At 42.1% G+C, this 16,887-nt stretch overlaps 1 protein-coding gene across 2 annotated transcripts in view; it reads left to right on the top strand.

Moving 5' to 3' along the window:
• The first annotated feature begins 221 nt into the window (after positions 1-221).
• Positions 222-16,887, top strand: part of CHD1 (chromodomain helicase DNA binding protein 1) — a 58,326-nt gene continuing 41,660 nt past the window's right edge. For both annotated transcript variants that reach the window (XM_074571130.1, XM_074571129.1), the window contains exons 1-2: positions 222-577; positions 2,510-2,714. In XM_074571130.1, the coding sequence (XP_074427231.1) occupies positions 2,662-2,714 (53 nt within the window). In that variant the 5' untranslated portion in view covers positions 222-577; positions 2,510-2,661. The remainder of the gene's footprint in view (positions 578-2,509; positions 2,715-16,887) is intronic.

Genomic DNA, 16,887 nt, shown 5'->3' with positions numbered 1-16,887 from the left:
GCGCCTTCACACAGGGACGGCGGCCGCAGCTGCGCCGGCCCCCTTCCTGCGGCCGGGACGGAGAGCGGGCGGCGGCTACCGCCAGCCCCGGCGCGGAGCGCGGCCCGCTCCTCCTTCACCCCCCCCCCCCCCCGCCCCTCAGCGGCCCGGTGGCGCTGCCCGTCGCCCCTAGCCGTGGCTCCTCCTCCTCCTGCCGGTCGGTCCCAGGGCGCAGGGCTGACATCACGCCCGGGGTTTCCATCCGACGGAGGGAGGGGGAGGCTGAGCGGAGCGGCAGCGTGATGGCGGCGGTCGGCAGGACTTAAGCGGCGGTGGCGGAGCGGAGCGGCGACCAGCCCGGTTCTCCCTGCGCCCCTCCCTACCCGGTTCGGGGCCCTCATTGTTCGAACGGAGCCCACCCCACCGCGCGGGGCTGCGAGGAGCCGGCGGCCAGCGGGAGGAGCGGCGGCCCAGGCCCCGCCGCGGCCGCAGGAGCAGCCCCCGACCCTGGGCTGCGGCAGGGAGCTCCCCGTGGCGCGTAGCGCAGTCGCGGGCCGGGGCGGCCCTGGGAAGGCCGGGCCGGGCCGGGCGCACGCAGGTAGGCAGAGGCCTGCCATGGCTCCTCTCCCTTTCGCCGGCCGGGAGTTGTGTGGCTTCCGAAGATGGAAGGAGGGGGCGGGCGGTGCTGAGGAGATGGGGCCTGCGGCCCGCTGTCGGCCGCGAGGAGGGGGGCGCTGGATGCCCGGCGCGGGGCTGGGTTCTCGGGCCCGCTCGGCGTTTTCCGCGGAGGGGGGGAGCTGCGAGGGCCGAGGCGGGCAGCCCGTGGTCGAGCCGCTCTCGCTGGCTCCTGCGGGGGGAGCCAGCGTCGAGCTGCCCGGGAGGCAGCAGAAGGGGCCGTGGCTCTCTTCTGGCCATGGGGGGCGCCGGGGGAAGCGAGCATGGAGGACAGCGGCGGCCTTGGAGACGCTGCCGGGGAGCCTTGGCCGGCAGCGGCGCCTGTGCAGGCCGCGCCGCTAGCGGAGGGCCGTCTCCGGGGGCGGGACGCAGCCCTGGCCCGGGCCCCCCCCGGGGGGGGCCCCGGGAACGGGCAGAGGGAGAGCGACCGTGGGCGGCAGGCGCTCGAATCGCCGCCGAGCAGGAAGCGGGCGGCAGGGAGCAAGTTTCCCCCTGTTCGAGGTGTTTCCCAGGGTGCGGAGGGTGCCGGGCCCGGAGGCGAGGGGGTGTTTGTCCCCTCCCCGCGGGCGGCGGGGAGCCTGCGGTGGGGCGGCGCGGAGCGCGGCCTCGCTGCCGAGCCGTGGGGAGCCGCCCGGCTCGCCGCCGCCGGGTGCCCGACCTCGCTTGGCGGCCCCTGCGGGGTTGCAGGGCTGCTTGCTATCACTTTCCCCTCCCTCATCGCCTTTGTTTGCTGGCCGGAATGGCTCGGGTGCCTGAGATGGTGCCTAAGCGCAGGGCATTCCTGACCCCCCGAGCGAGGATTTTACCCCCGCCGCCACCCGAGGAGCTCTGGGTTGGGCAGTTGTGCGTTAAGAGGAGAGCACCTCACGGCAGGCAGCCCCTAATCGCTTTCATACCACTAAATCTGTGAAAGGCGCTGCTCTTTATCTGATTATCAGTGAGTTTATACTTGCAGGCAATTTACTGTGAGCCTAAACTTTCTCTACCTGCATCGGATACTGCAGTGATCTGATTTAAGATGCTTTTTTATGTGAAATAATGGCCATTCCATCTGTGGGATCTTGCTGGTTTGATTTAGTGGAGACACTTGTTTTAATCGGGACAGTCTTTATCTTCCTGCCTCTACCCGCAACTGGATGTAAGCATTATGTGTGTACGTGGAAGTACTTCCACTACGTTTTGTGCATGAAATACATTTTACTTAGCAGAACATTAATATCTTGGATTTTACCTACATGTTCAGGTAGGCAATTTTTCTTTAAAATTTTGATCTACTTTGTCCTGAAGTCAGTACTATGGCAGAAGTTAAACCATGGGGTATAGTGCAGACATGCAGTAAACTGTTCTCCTCACCCTACAGTACTAAAAATAATGTAATTTCCGTAACATTTCCTATTCTGCAGCTAGTGGTTCATCAGAATTTTCCATCTTTATAACACCATCAATGAAAAGTTGCATAAAGAAGCATAGTATCCAGTATGCTGGGACCCAACTGCAGTTGAACAAAAAGCTAGACAGTCTTTACTTTCATGCATTTTGTGTATTACATTTAGTTCTTTCATTTTTTTTTTTAACTGTAACTAATAAAAAGACCTGTTCTTCTCTTGAGAGGAACTTTTTCTAGTTTTCACAGACATCAGGAAAGATTTTAAATTTTTTTTTTTCAGAGAAGAAAATGGTGATAAAATGATCAGTCATTAAAAGATAACACACAAAAAGCTATTTTACAGTTGAAAATGTGACATCAAAGATGATGCCCCCTTTCAGTGTTAGTGAAAGACCACATTATTCTTGGTATCTTTTTAGTTACAAACTTACTTTAAAATTGTGTCAATGTTTTCCTTTATTATTTTAGGTATTTTGGGAGCAATCTTGAATACCTGCAGAGAACACTAGAGCAAACACATCACCTGGAAAAGATACAGAATACCAAGAAGTGGATTCTTGATATCCACCTTGTAACCTGAGTGGACTTTTATTTATCTTTTAAACTTCTTAAAATTTACAATGAATGGGCACAGTGATGAAGAAAGCATAAGAAACAGTAGTGCAGAGTCAAGGTAAGCAACAGCTCATTTCAGTTATTCTTGACTGTGTATTCTCCTATATTTTGTTTACTAAAACTGCTTTATATTTGAACTTGGTGACAAAGCTTCCTGGTCAGCAAGCAGACCGTAGTTAGGAGGACTAGACGTACTTCCTTACAGGTGCTTAATCTGCTTGTTACATTCACATTGCTTCAGCTAAGAATTGTAGTGATCTTTAATACACCTTACGTAATAAAGCTTAAATAGTATTAAAACCGCATCAGCATCCAACAGAATAGTATTAGTCTTTTGAGAGGGAAAAAAAAAAAATGTCTGAAGTGTCATAAGTTGAAACATTGGATTAGAATGTTAAAACAAAGCTGCTGTCTATGAAGTGGAAGGCACATATGCATAATATGTGTTGTATAAAACCCTAGCTAGGGTGGAGCAGGATATAGAGTACTTCATGTTTCTTCCTTCTTTGGAGCTGTCGGAGCAGTATAACTGAAAGTGTTAAGTTTGTATTTGTTTTCTGAAGTGAAAGTACAGTTTTCCAGCTGTTTTTTTAATTAAAAAAAAAATCAGTCCTCTCATGTTGAATGCTTCTAGTATGTGCGGAGTGTTCCCACGTATGGGAGAGACAGATTAGAACTTCCCTGCATCCATGCAGAATGACAGCCAATTTGTAGGAGTGGAATTAAGTTCTCTTGCTAGAACACTGCTAAGTTCAAGAAGTCCCTTCTGTGCTAGAAAGCTTAGATTTCTAAAACCAGAAATATGATGAATGCTGAAGGTTTAAGAAGTCAAAGTAAGCTTGCAAATAAAAAGTGGTTTTAGACTTCTCTTCCAAGAGGTGGTTGTGACTGTGCTGTTAGTCTCCCCATCTGTCTTTCTGCCTCTCACAGCCTGTTGAACCAGTTAGCTGATTCTGTCAGCTAGAGGGTCATAAAGAAAACTATGTTCTGCAGACTTCATGGAAAGTTCCAGTTGGGTAGAGAGAGATCTAAATTATTGCCTCCAGTGAAGATACGCAAGAAGAATATAATTGCCAGCTGCTCAGTCAACACGTGCTGGCCATTAAGCTTGCGTGTAACAGTGTGGGACGAAGGGGAAGAGAGAAGCGTTTAAATGACTTTAGGTGCAAATCACAAGGAAATCTATGAACAGTAAAACTAAAGAAACTTTAATAACTTTTGTGTATTTTTATGTCGAGCTTCCTCTTACATAGAGGAGTGTCCTAGAAGGACGGTAAACTTCCAATCTTGTGAATATACATAATCATTTTTGAAGATTTCTGCTTACAATAAAGTCAGTACTGTTCCAGTTAGCAAACAAATAGGGAGTTTCTTCTAGTAAGGGCAAAAACATTCCTGGTTGTTTAAAAAAAAAAAACAAACTAAAAAAAAGCCTCTTCAGATAAGAAGAGAAACTTGAACAAATAACATTGTGTGAGCAAGGCCAGTCTTCTGAACTACAAGACCTCTAACAAGCATAAACTCACCAGGGACAAGTCTGATGATTTTTGTGTGTGAATTTTCTTACTGCTCGAAACAACCCACCTTACTAAAGATATGTTGGAAGACAACTTTGTATCGAACTGTAAGTGCCCATAAATATAAGCATATCAAAGTTATTTAAAAGCTGTAGCAATTCATAACCTAAACATAGTGAAGTTCCCAGCAACTTTATTAAAAGTAAATATCAGGAGGTTGTATAATACTCAAAACTTGATACTTGCCTGTGAAGTGAGACCTTGTCCTTCATCTTAAATGTCCCGCTGAGCACATCTGAAAGCTTTAAAAAGTTTTAAAATGCTAAAAACTTTTTTTTTCTAGTTTTGTATCAGTCATTAACCCCATCGCCTAATTCACAGCTTATATTCATGTTTGCCATGTGTTATCATTTTGGCATTTACATTGCCATGTAAATGGAAGGTGAAAGCTTTCCATTTTAAATGATGGAACTCTCTTCAGTGTAGCCTAGTTCCATTATTTAAAATAATTATTGCAAAAGGAGTGTCATCTTTATATGACTTTCACCTGTTGTTTAGTCTTTTTTTTCCCCATCTTTTTTTTTTTTTTCTTCTTTGTAAGTTTTCAGAACTCTAGATGGCTTTTACTCGGAGGGGAGTTGCCCTAGAAAGCTGCAACTGCAGACAGATTAGCTAAGTGTAACTTGGGAAGTGTTCCTGTAGTTAGCCTTCAAATCTGGAAATGTGAACTTTACAGAATGGAAGTAAAGATCAGTAACAAAATATGTTTACTAAGCTTCTAGTGGTCTCTTTCCATTCAGAATGCTAGGGAGGGAAGTGGAACAAATGAGGAAAGCAATTGAGAATTGCTGCTGGGAATAAATTGCAGACAAGTTCAGATTCTTAATAGTTGGCAGAAAAGAAGAAGACATGAAGGTGAGTACAGTGATAATCTAAACAGCAGCATTGATGATAACTACAAGAAATCTTTGAAAATTTGTGTCACTTTACGAATATGACACTTAACAAATGCAGTAAAACCATTCGTTTCCCTTTGATGACTGGTGAAAACTTCCATGGCTGTCCTTCTGGAGTGATAGTCTTGATAACAATTAAATATAGCCTGATGCAGGGGAGCAGCCATCATTACTTTACAAAGTAAGAGAAGCAGTGGATCAGGGCTGGATTTAGAAATATACATAGGCCTCATGCATACTGCGTTGGCTTGTTTTATGGAAACACCATGACTTGAAAAAGTTGTGGAAAGACTGTAGTCTTCTCAGCAGTAGGAAGGGCTGGAAAAGGGACTAATCGTAAACCTTCGATTTTATGCACTGCTCAGCATTGTTGTAAGGAATTGTAGCTGTCCTTTACTCCCTCTAACTGGCTGTGAAGGTGAATTATTTCTGAAGTGTGTGAAAGGAATGGCCGATGTGCCATGCTCCTGCACTCCTTTCCAGCATTGCATCTATTCATCTGTCTGGTAGATAAGCAGACAACTTTCCCTTGCTGCAGGTGTTGAGCCTGGAGTTCTGTTTTGCTACAGGTAGAGAAGTGCATCTCTTGTATTTTCATGATTGAATAACTGGACGCAGTGTTTGGATTTTCCTTCCCTGTTTCAGCAAAGTCTGAAACTATAAATCAGTACTAGAACCAAGCATGATGGAAATTGTGGACCAGCATAAACACTATTTCCTAATCCTGTTGCTCGATGTTCTGATTACTGTGTAATAATTACAGTGGAGTCTACTCTCCAGCTTCTTGTTTGCTTGAAATCACTACTCTGGAATATTTTTAAGTAGCTCAAGGTAGGTATCACAGATATTGTTTATCTGGACAGCAAGTGAGTGCAGACACAAAGTCTGTAGCAATACTCTGAGAAGCTGACTGTGGAGTCAAGCAAAGCATCTTTTTGTAGTGTTCTTGAAAGCGTTCTGTTGCAAACTTGAATGTAAGTAAATACATTCTGGTTAGATAGTAATAAGAAAGCTTAATCATCAAGGAAGGGCAGTTATACCTGAACTGCAAGACAAGCTCCAGGTAGAACAGGGACAGCAGAAGTGAAACATTGGTGCTAATTGAATAACAATCTGATTTCCCATCTCTTTGCTCTTCCTATGTTTCCTGCAGAACAAGGTGCAGGACTTTGCAAACCTTCCTTCTCTGTTGGTAAAAAGGGATGTGCTCAGTGCAGCTTAACTGAAAAGTAGCTGGCTGGAATGTATTGTACTCCAGTTTTTGCAGTAAGCAGAAAGCAGCTGCTTACACCAAAGGCTCGTACCATTCTTTACACACTTGAAAGCTGATGTTAATGGGAGATAGTAATTTCACTGGGTTTAATTGCTTTGTGGATTCAGTAGCTTGTGGACTGCAAAAGGTAGTTAAGCAAAGACTTTGTCACCAGGCTTCAATTTACTGTATAAATTCATACCTTTTGTAGGAGGTAAAAAAGATGAATTGGAAGCCACAACTTTTGGTTCTCGCTTTCAAGAAATCTAAGTGGGAGTTAACAGAGATTCCCCAAGCATATTTGTAGAATTATTCCCATGCACTGGCTTCTTTTTGTAAGAAGTTTAATAGATAATATTAATAAAAATGCGTGTATGTAGCATGAGAGAGCATATACATATGTAGATACATACTCATATGTTAATGCATAGGAATTCTCAGATCAACAAAAGTACCTGAATGGTAAAGGAAACTGCTGGTAGAATTTACTGTGAACGGCTAGTAGATAAAGCAGGCTCTTCACTTCTGGTAGCAGTAATCTTCTCTTTGGTTAGTAAATTGCTGTTTTGTCAGCAATAATTTCTTACAGAATTAAGCGTACTGAAGTATGACAGGGTGTCTCGATACAAGTTAAAAGCATCTTTTCACTTCTTTTTGGAAGAGTTCAGATGGAATATGCATCAAAACCAGAGTGTTTTTTGTCTAGAGACCTTTCCAGCTGAAAGAAGAAATTACAAATTCGTGATTCGGCTTTCATTGTGCATGTGGTCTCTAGTTTGGCTTTGGGACTCCTGCTGAGTTTTTCCAGATCCCAGTCTAACCCAGGATCATTTACCTGGCTGGCAAATACCTCTTCCGCGTATTTTAGATTCAACTCCGTCATTCCGAGAGTTTCAAAATTTTATCTGATGCAAGCCTTTCACATTCTTCAAGACAGCAAAGTTTTGTGATACAGGCAGTGTATACACTGGACCTGTCCAGATGTGACCCCTCCAGTGTTTTGATTTTTTTTTAATTATATTCCATTTAATACTCTTTTGCTGATGATCCTCAAGGAGTTTCTGGTAAAGACATCATTGTGTTGCCCCTGGAACCAGCTGCATGTCAACAGATGGTCATATCGCACAATAGAGTAGTAGACCCCTGGAGAACCACTGGTGCCTCCTGCCTGTGAAGGATTTCTGGAACTCCTTTGCGCTCTTAAGTTGTGTGACTTGTGGCTCTCAAATAAAGATTTGCAGTGGGGTTCATAGGGTCATGAAAGTTGGCAGATGGTCAAAGTAGTTTTGAAACATTTGCTTTGGGGAAAGTTTATAGTAGTGGCAGCAGATATTAGTTTGGATAACTGGAAATACAGTGCATCTCTCTGAGTTGTGAGCCCATATCAGGAAAATTCAGTTGAGTTCATGCTTTGTGATAGCCAATGACAGAAAATAACACTTGGTACCCACACCTTTATACTCTTTGTTCCCTCTGCTTTTTAGTGGTGGTGATAAATAAGATAAATCTTCCACCTGCATCTCAATAAAATTAAATAGTTAAGACTTCTTTAAAAATGAAACTTAAAAACTCTTAGATAGCATTTGCCTAAAGAAACTTACTTGTGAACTTTAAATTTTAAGTGTTTGGCATTTAGTGTCTGTTACTTCTGCACATTTTGAATGGGATCTTCATATTCAAATACTTGCCTTCCTTCAACTTCTGGTTTATTTTAAAAACAAGAAAAACCACCCAAAAGCAAACAGTCTGCTGTTATCTCAGATGCTTTTCAAAGACCTTGCGGAAGGTAATCTTTTTATTTTTTTAAGTGTGTTGAAATTTATTTTGCTCAAATCTGTACTCTATTTCCTGCTGTTCTTAAAACAGAAGATTAGCCTAATGAATGCACTTGAAATCAGTGGTGAGAAATTATTTGCTCTTGAATCTGTTATTAACCTATACCTTATACAGGAGTCTACGTGCTCCATCACTTCTTTCACAATGTGATTTGTGTAGCTTTTCATCCTAAGGATTTCTCTTCCTGGTGCCTTGTGTCAATTAGCAGACTTAGTTCCTCATTGTGTGATCCTGTAAGGGGGACCTTGTTTCAAGGGGTAAGCTAGTGAGGCTAAACTTGAGACTACTGAACTGATGACTCTGTGACAGGATACATGCTTTGAGTCTGTTTCGGTGATCTGTCTTTAAGCCTGTCATCTCCTTAAAGCATTCTCCCATTTCATTTTGTAGGTCTTTATTGGGGGGACTGAAAAAAAAAAAGTAAAAACAAATGCGAAAAATTATCTCCTTTGGTACTTTCATTAAGCTATGTTGCATTTCTTGCAGAGTAGTTTGTAAATAAATACTGCATTTGGGCATAAATTCGTCTTGAATATGTAGGGAGTATATGGAGACAGTGTTTGGAAAAAAAAAAAAAAAAAAAACCACCAGACAAATCACTTCAGTGTGTCAAACTTTCATACCAGATCAGATTTGACATGTGCTGCTGTACAAATGGAACTACTTGACTCAAGGGCTTGGGGTGAGAGAGTTTTCTTGACTGTATATCCTAGAAGGTTCTCTTTATAGCCTTCACAATTCAGTTTGTCAATGTGCATGAAACTATACTTTTTCATGTAGAAATCACATCATGAGAACGTGCTACTAATTTTTAGCATATACTGTTGCATTCCTGCTCCTGCAAGTTATTATTGACAGCTAACTTTGTCATCATTGCTGTGGTTTGTTTGCATGATAGAGATGTAGTCTCACTCTAACAGTACTGAATCATTATTGCTTTATCCATCATGTTTGTTTCTATTTCTGTACTCTTACGATGGTCCACTGTTTTCTACAGTCTTGTGTATTGCTGTCTTTGTTTAGTTTTGGGTTATTGTTCTGTTGTTTGGGTTTTGTGTTTTTGTTTGGGATTTTTTTTTCCCAGTTGATCAAAGTACAGCGAATGTAAAGTAAGGTTTCTTATTCAGGAACCTCTAAACGGATACTGCTGTTTTCATTTTACTGGTTTATTTATTTATTTTTAATAAGTAATATATATAATTCGCTTGGAGATGGAGGAGGGAAGAAGGCTTTTGTGATATGTCCTTAGAAGAATGTCCTGGTTTGAGGTAAAACAGAACCAGTTTTCTGTTTTGTAATTTTACTTTTTAGCTGGGCCTCTTCTCTTCTAACTGACTAAAGCCTGAAAGTAACAGCATGTTGTTCAGAAACTGTTCCCTCTCAGAGTGGTAAGACCTGATTATACCAAGGAATGGTGTGCACAGAGGCTCTTGCTTATACCTATTGCTATAACAACCAAGGTCAGCTAACGTCGCTGCTTGCCCCGTTAGAGGGTCGGAAGCGGAGAAGCACAGAGGGGTCCCACCTGCAGGGAGGAGCAGATGGGACAGGTGACACCGAACTGACCAACAGGGTATTCCATCCCATCTGCATCACACTCAGTATAAAAGCTGAGGGATCAAAGGTACAAGGCGCCTCTGGCTCACTTTTTCTTCAATGGCCGACGTCTGAGGGGGACCCTGTCTGTTCGTCTGCCTTTGATCCCTATCCGAGCATTCCTGACTCTAGTTCCAGAATTCAGCTCCTGTCTGTCGCTGACTCCAGTCTGGGACTTTCCCTGCGTTTGCTGGTGGCGCGATCATCATCCTGAGAGCTGGATACGGTTTTGTATATAGAATCATAGGGTTGGAAGGGACCTCTGGAGATCATCTAGTCCAACCCCCCTGCCAGAGCAGGGTCACCCAGAGCAGGTTGCACAGGAACGCGTCCAGGCAGGTTTTGAATGTCTCCAGAGTTGGAGACTCCACCACCTCTCTGGGCAGCCTGTTCCAGTGCTCTGACACCCTCAAAGTAAAGAAGTTCCTCCTCATGTTTAGGTGGAACTTCCTATGCTCAAGGTTGTGCCTGTTGCCCCTTGTCCTGTCGCTGGGCACCACTGAAAAGAGCCTGGCCCCATCCTCCTGACACCCACCCTTTAAGTATTTATAAGTTTTGATAAGGTCCCCCCTGAGCTGTCTTTTTTCCAGACTGAAGAGACCCAAATCCCTCAGCCTTTCTTCATAAGAGAGGTGTTCCAGCCCCTTAATCATCTTTGTAGCCCTTTGCTGTCCCCTCTCCAGCAGTTCCCTGTCCTTCTTGAACCGGGGAGCCCAGAACTGGACACAGTACTCCAGATGTGGCCTCACCAGGGCAGAGTAGAGGGGGAGGATGACCTTCCTCAACCTGCTGGCCACACTCTTCTTGATGCACTCCAGGATGCCATTGGCCTTCTTGGCCACGAGGGCACATTGCTGACTCGTGGTCATCCTGTTGTCCACCAGGACTCCCAGGTGTCTTTCCACAGAGCTGCTCTCCAGCAGGTCAGCCCCCAACCTGTACTGGTGCATGGGGTTATTCCTCCCCAGGTGCAGCACCCTACACTTGCCCTTGTATATTGTATACTTTTTCTTTAATTTTTATTATTCTATTATTATTTACTATTTTCTTATTTATTAACATTTTCATTAAAGTAGTTCTTTTTCTAAACTCGTAAATCTCCTTATCTCCTCCTCTCCTCTCTGGGGGAGGGGGGGGGGAGGGCCATCTGTTGTTCTGATTGGCCAATCCAGCCAAAACCACGCCAAAGAGGGACTTAAAAAAGCAGGAATTCCATTTTGAGTAATGGAGTTAAGTGCCTAGAAGAGCACAAATGTTCTTCAACAGTTAATGTTAGCAAATATTGTATTTCTGTACACATTACATTAACAACACCTCTATTATGTAGCTTAACTTGCTTTGCCCTGTTGTTTCTGCCTACATTTCCTATTCTAGATAGTGTTTATGACTTCTGTTGGCATTTGATTTCTTGGAAGTCCGCTCATCAGCGAAGAAGGTAGGGGAAAAAAGCAAGTTAGACCGCAAAATAGAGCTGGTTAGAAGAGGAGAGGTTAGCAGTACAGGGCCAGAGCGAAGGGAAGACATAATGTGCCATGGTGAAATAGGTAAATTTGACAAACACAGATGAATAGTTAACCAAGAATGAAATATTATATGCTGACTGGTTCTCTGGTTATGTTTAAGGTATGTATGACTCTTCTACCAGAAGTGTTGAATTAAGAAGTTGGGCTGCACCCCTGGATTGCCTGCAGAGCGACTATCTTGACTGTGTTTGGAAAGAGTGAGGGAAAGACAGGAAGGTCCTAATTTATGCTAGTTGCCTGAAAATAGTGGAGATTTTCTCTTACTTTCCAATTTTAATCAGGCTCTTTTGGAAGAAGGAGAAAAGATGATGCAGATGCACAGGCAAAAGACTCATTAAGTTATACCCAAACCATCTCTCTTACTCTACCTCGTGTCCACAGTGTGGTGGGTGTGGTGTCCACTTTTTCCTTTTGCTGAACTTTTTCCAATAAAAGCATCTTAGCCAAAGGCAATGACCCTGGCCTGTATGAGAAGAGAAAGTGGTGAGAAATAACGCACTTTGCCTCTCCTTTTCTGTAAGGGGAGCTCTGAAGAGCAGGGGACCAGAATTGCTGTTCCTGAGATAATATTTGTGTAACAGCATTAGACAGCAGGTGACAGGTAATGGTGACATTATTCCAGTCCTTGGTCAAGGAAATATTTAATGTTCCTTGTATCCTCCCCTAGAGGTAGAATACCAGAATCTCGCTAATTAGTAGTGCCAGTTCAGGTAATTAATTTTGTGGAGGTCAGTGGTGCTACTTTGCACTAATGGGCATTACTTATTGCAAGAACAGTTAGTCAAATTATGGACCCTAGCTAGACTACATCAGATAATACTTAAAGGTCTTCATCTAGAGAAGGAATTGCTTATAGACTATGCTGCAAAAGCTGCAGGGAAAATTAAAGAACCCAATAGGCGAAGAGAGTGACAAAGAAAGTGATCACGGGTGTTATGACTACCTCATAGCTATTATCTCCCTGAATTTATGTTTTAACATCTGTATTGCAGAACTTAGGTTCTGTTTCTTCAATGCAAGTAAACTGTCTTGCTATCGGACAGGGGGGTTTGTCTTTAATGTAGCAACTATTTAAAAAGTCAAGTTTTAGTACAGTGTGAAATACTCTCACTTATCATTTGGTGTGCAGTGGTAGCTTCCATTGCTTGTTTTTAGAAACTACACATTTTCGTCGTAGATTTTTGTCTCCTTTCCTTTTCGACTTCAAGGAAAATTAAACCTTTTCTGGGATTCGGCTGATATAAGTTGTGAAAATAAGAGGTTACTTGTCTTCCAGCTCTGGAAAGCTTGTAGACCTCTCAAGCTGATGAGGATTGTTTATGCCTTGTTATAGCTGGCTGTTAGGGTATCCATTTCAGCAGATCAAGAAAATGTCATCTAAGCTACTGGAAGTCTGTATGAAACTTGTGTGTCATGTGATGCTGGTAGGCATTGCAGTGTAATAGGAGTTCTGTATGCTGTTGCCATTTTTCTTAGTCACATTGGCAATGCTATGCTCCATGGGAAGGGAAGAAGGTACTACACCACGTAGCACATCAAGCACTGGGAAATTTGGCTTGTGGTATGTCATGATGCAGTGTGGAATGTGCATGTACTAAAATTGAAAACTACCAAAACCACCTTTTTCATTTGAAATGTATTTTTTTTTTCTAAATTCTGTATTGATTTGCACTATGTTATACTTATGTTTTAGGGCAGCAGTCTTAAGAAATGCTGCCTTTTCACTCCTGCTTGCTTGTTCCACTTCATCCATCCTTTAGCATGTTTATGAAAACAGAGGCTGTTTTAAAAAGCCAGATCTGTTGCCTCTATGGATGGTGCTGATACCATAGAGGGGATTGGAGAGGGCAGCAATAACAAGGTCAGAAGTTACTGTTGCAGAACCCTCCCCAGCACGTGAATGTATTGGTGAGGACTTGAGAGTGTTTCAAAGTGTGGTAGCTGCTGCTTCTACTTTTGTTATAATTGTGTGAAAATTGCTGAAACTCAGAGCAAAGGATAGGAGCAGTTAAGGGGAAATTTTTAAGTTCCTTGTTCCTAAATTCTCCCTGTCTGTGAGGAGATAATAGATGTAAATTTTCTTCTTGAATGCATGTGTGTGCAAATGTGTGTACCTTTTCTTCAATAATTCTACTTTCACTTTTAGGGTTAGCACCCAGAATACTAGGATTTAATCTGAATTACTGTTCATGTGGAAGGGGGTCATAGGTAATCCTGTGAAAGGGATTAGAGATTTATGTTCATTTCTAACAGCCAAGGCTTGCTGGGTGAGGGAGAAAGGAAGACTTCTCTCCCTTATGTTTTTTTAATCCCTTAGTGCAGTGGTCTCCAAAATTTTTGTTCGCACATTGTCAATATTTGAGCATGCACCTCCAATGTAGGTATAGTTCATTTATAAATTATATACATGTACTGCTGTACTAATACCTACATTATAAAACATTCACAAGAAACAGAAATTTTAAAAGGATGAGATAAAGATTAAATAATATTTTAAAATACTTTGTTAATGGCAAAACTCCTTTTTGCACTTACTAAAAAAATTCTTACGAATATTCTTATTTATTAAATTTTGGTTTAACACTTTGTGATACAGTGGTTTGAAGGTATGGGTCTAAGTTCAGTTTATTTTGGTATTTAGTTTCAATAACCAGCATAGCTCAAAAAGATACCTCACAAAGATACGTGGATCCAAATGGAAGAAATGTATTGTTAACTGCACTTACTAAATCATGATACTAATTTTTTCAATCCCATCAACTAATTATGCAAAGGTTTTTCTTAAAATTTGTCTAGTAAATTTCCATCTGCCCTAGAGTCAATCAGTTCTTGCAAATTAACCAGAAGGGATTGCAGATTTGTGTTTTTAACAAATGGGTTCAAAACTCTCTGAAACATTTTGGACGATTTTTAAACAGGTTAGAAATTTCTGTCTCCAGCTTTCTAAGTGTACAGATATGATAGCGTTTATAGGTGACAGACATTGTTTTTGGCAATAAAATCTCATCATGATGGAAACGTTTCTAAATATCTGTTTTCAAAATGCTCTCTCCATAGCATGAGTTTCTTTTGAAAAGCAGTTGCTTTCTCATTGTTAAAATGTCACCTTCACCTGGAAGTGATACACTAAGTGTGTTTGTTTATTTTTTCAAAAATATGTGCTAGCATACTAGCTAAGCAGCATACTACTGGGACCACTTGTTTTCACAGAAAAGGTGAGCAAATTTGTAACACTTGTCTATTTATTTTTTTTTTTTTAACAAACAAACAAAACCCCCAGACTCCATCAAAAACAAATCTTCAAGGTCAACAATGCTTTTAAGCAGTGGACCTCTCTTAGTTCAAAAGATTCTTATGGTCACTCGCCATCTCATTACAAAGTATTGTAAAAATTTTACTACTCAATGGTGGTCTTTTCATAAAACTAACTACATCAGTGACATCTTTTCACTTTTTTGTACACTTCTAGCTCCAGATTGTTTGCTCAAATAGCTTCCCTGTAGTTGATGAAGTAGATGAATTTCATATGTGGTGCTGTCTCTATCAGCCTTCCTAGAATCTGGTTTTTATTCCAGTCAAAGCAGCCACTCCATCAGTGGTGACACTTGCACAGTTTTTCTGTAAATTTTCTGTTTTAATGTTGAGAATTTACCATTTTCAGGTACATATTTCCTTTAGGGGTTCACAAAAAAGTAGTTCTTCGTGTATTTCATCAATGAAACATAATCTAGCAAATACCATAAGTTAGGACGTGTCAGAAGCATCTTTCCTTTCATCCAACCATGGAGCAAACCTCCTACAGTGCATGATTTGTTCTAATACTCGTTTCTTCAGATCTTCACCAGTGTTTTCTATGCATCTTTCAACAGTGCTTGCTAACCAAGAAATGCACTTTAGTTTGTCACTGTTGTTCTCCATGCATAGTTTTAGCCATTTTTACAGCAGCAAGAAGTAAATTCTCCAATAGCATGTGGCATTTTTGTCCCTTGCTCTTAGGTAAACAAACCTCAAAAGAGGCTTCTAAACATTTATCATTAAATTTAGTGAAATTTTGTGAAGTACAGGATTGGGTATTGCATGACTTGAAACATTGCTGGAAAAAAAATAGAGGTTTGTCTTTGTGTTCTGCATGGTTAGTTTTCAAATATCTTTCTGATCGTGATGGTTTCATACTACCATTAGCTAATATCTCAAGGCACAGTGTGCACTTAGGGCGACGTTAATTCTTAACAATAGTGGATGTAAATAACATTGCAAATACTTTTGATAATCCAGGGGTTTTTTGTCCAACTTCTTGTCAGATGCAATTAGATTGTAATTGTTTTTTACCTTGCATGTGGCTGATGAAGAGCTTGCACAGGAATAGAAGAGTCAGCTCAGACACTTTCTTGGTGTTCGCTTGCAGTATTAGCATTCTCTTCAGTCCACTGTTTCTTCGCAGGAGTTTTTTAAAACACTTGTCCATTTTGTGAGTGTTAGTTTGGTTAAAACTAAGTAATATAATCCATAAATCCATCTAACCAGGCAGAGGCAAACGGCAGTATGTCACGGTGCACAGAAAGGGAATGAAGGAATGCTGCTTGCGTTGCTGTCACCCCTCCACATTGTGGAACACATACTTCCCCCAGGACACTTCATGTACCATATGTGACACAGGACCCGCAGGAATACAGACTAAGTGAGATTGCCTGTGTCAATCCATATGTTAAATGTTTGTGGAGCTGAATTTGTGATTTGATTTGTTGGGGTGTTTTTCTGGGTTGTTGGTTTGTTGTGGTTTTGGTTTTGTTTGTTTGGTTTCTTGTGGGTTTTTTAGATTAAAAATAAATCTAAATAGAAGTTCCAGTATTTTCTTTAGATACCCCCCATGGGTTCTCTTGTGCACCTCCTGGGTGTGCGCACCCCTCTTTGGAGACAACTGCCTTTGCCTGCCAGTAGTTTTGTCTTGACAATTAAGTGTGGTGAGGCTAGGAGAGGGGGGAGATGTTTCTCTTTAATGATCACCTTAGGGGTAATGCTGCAGCTAAAAGATTGGCTCCTTACAGGATGGTAAAGCCTCTAGTTAAATTCTGGCATTCCTCACATCAGTTAGCAGAAGTATGGATTGTCTTTCTCACCAGGGAGGCTGGCTTTCAGAGATAGGTTTCTCAGTTAAGTCCTGAGGCAGGGTGACTCTGGGTCCTGCTCATGTGATGATGAGAAGCAGTGGCTCATTGTTAAATTTTGTGTCGGTCAGCACTACATGTGAAACACAGAAATAACAAGCCAAGTACAGATAATGTCCCAGCAATTTGACATCTGCAGAGGCAAAGTGCTGGAAAAGGTTGGTCTCTGGATGCTGAATTGGTATACCAGCAGTTTGCTATGTCATATATGCTGAATAGAAGTTGAAACTGAAAACTACTGCTATAGTAGTTTTCCAGTAAGACTTCATTTTTAGTACTCCACATTTTTTCATTATGGACACTGCTTAAGAGACATAGCTAGAAAACGCCCCAGAAACATTTTACTTTTCTATTTCTTGTGAGATGAAAGGTAGTTTTTTTATTCT

Source organism: Larus michahellis, chromosome Z (assembly GCF_964199755.1).
Source record: "Larus michahellis chromosome Z, bLarMic1.1, whole genome shotgun sequence".
Taxonomy (NCBI): Eukaryota; Metazoa; Chordata; class Aves; order Charadriiformes; family Laridae; genus Larus; species Larus michahellis.
The sequence above is the reverse complement of the archived record's forward strand: the minus strand, read 5'-3'. Positions and strand labels throughout refer to the sequence as shown.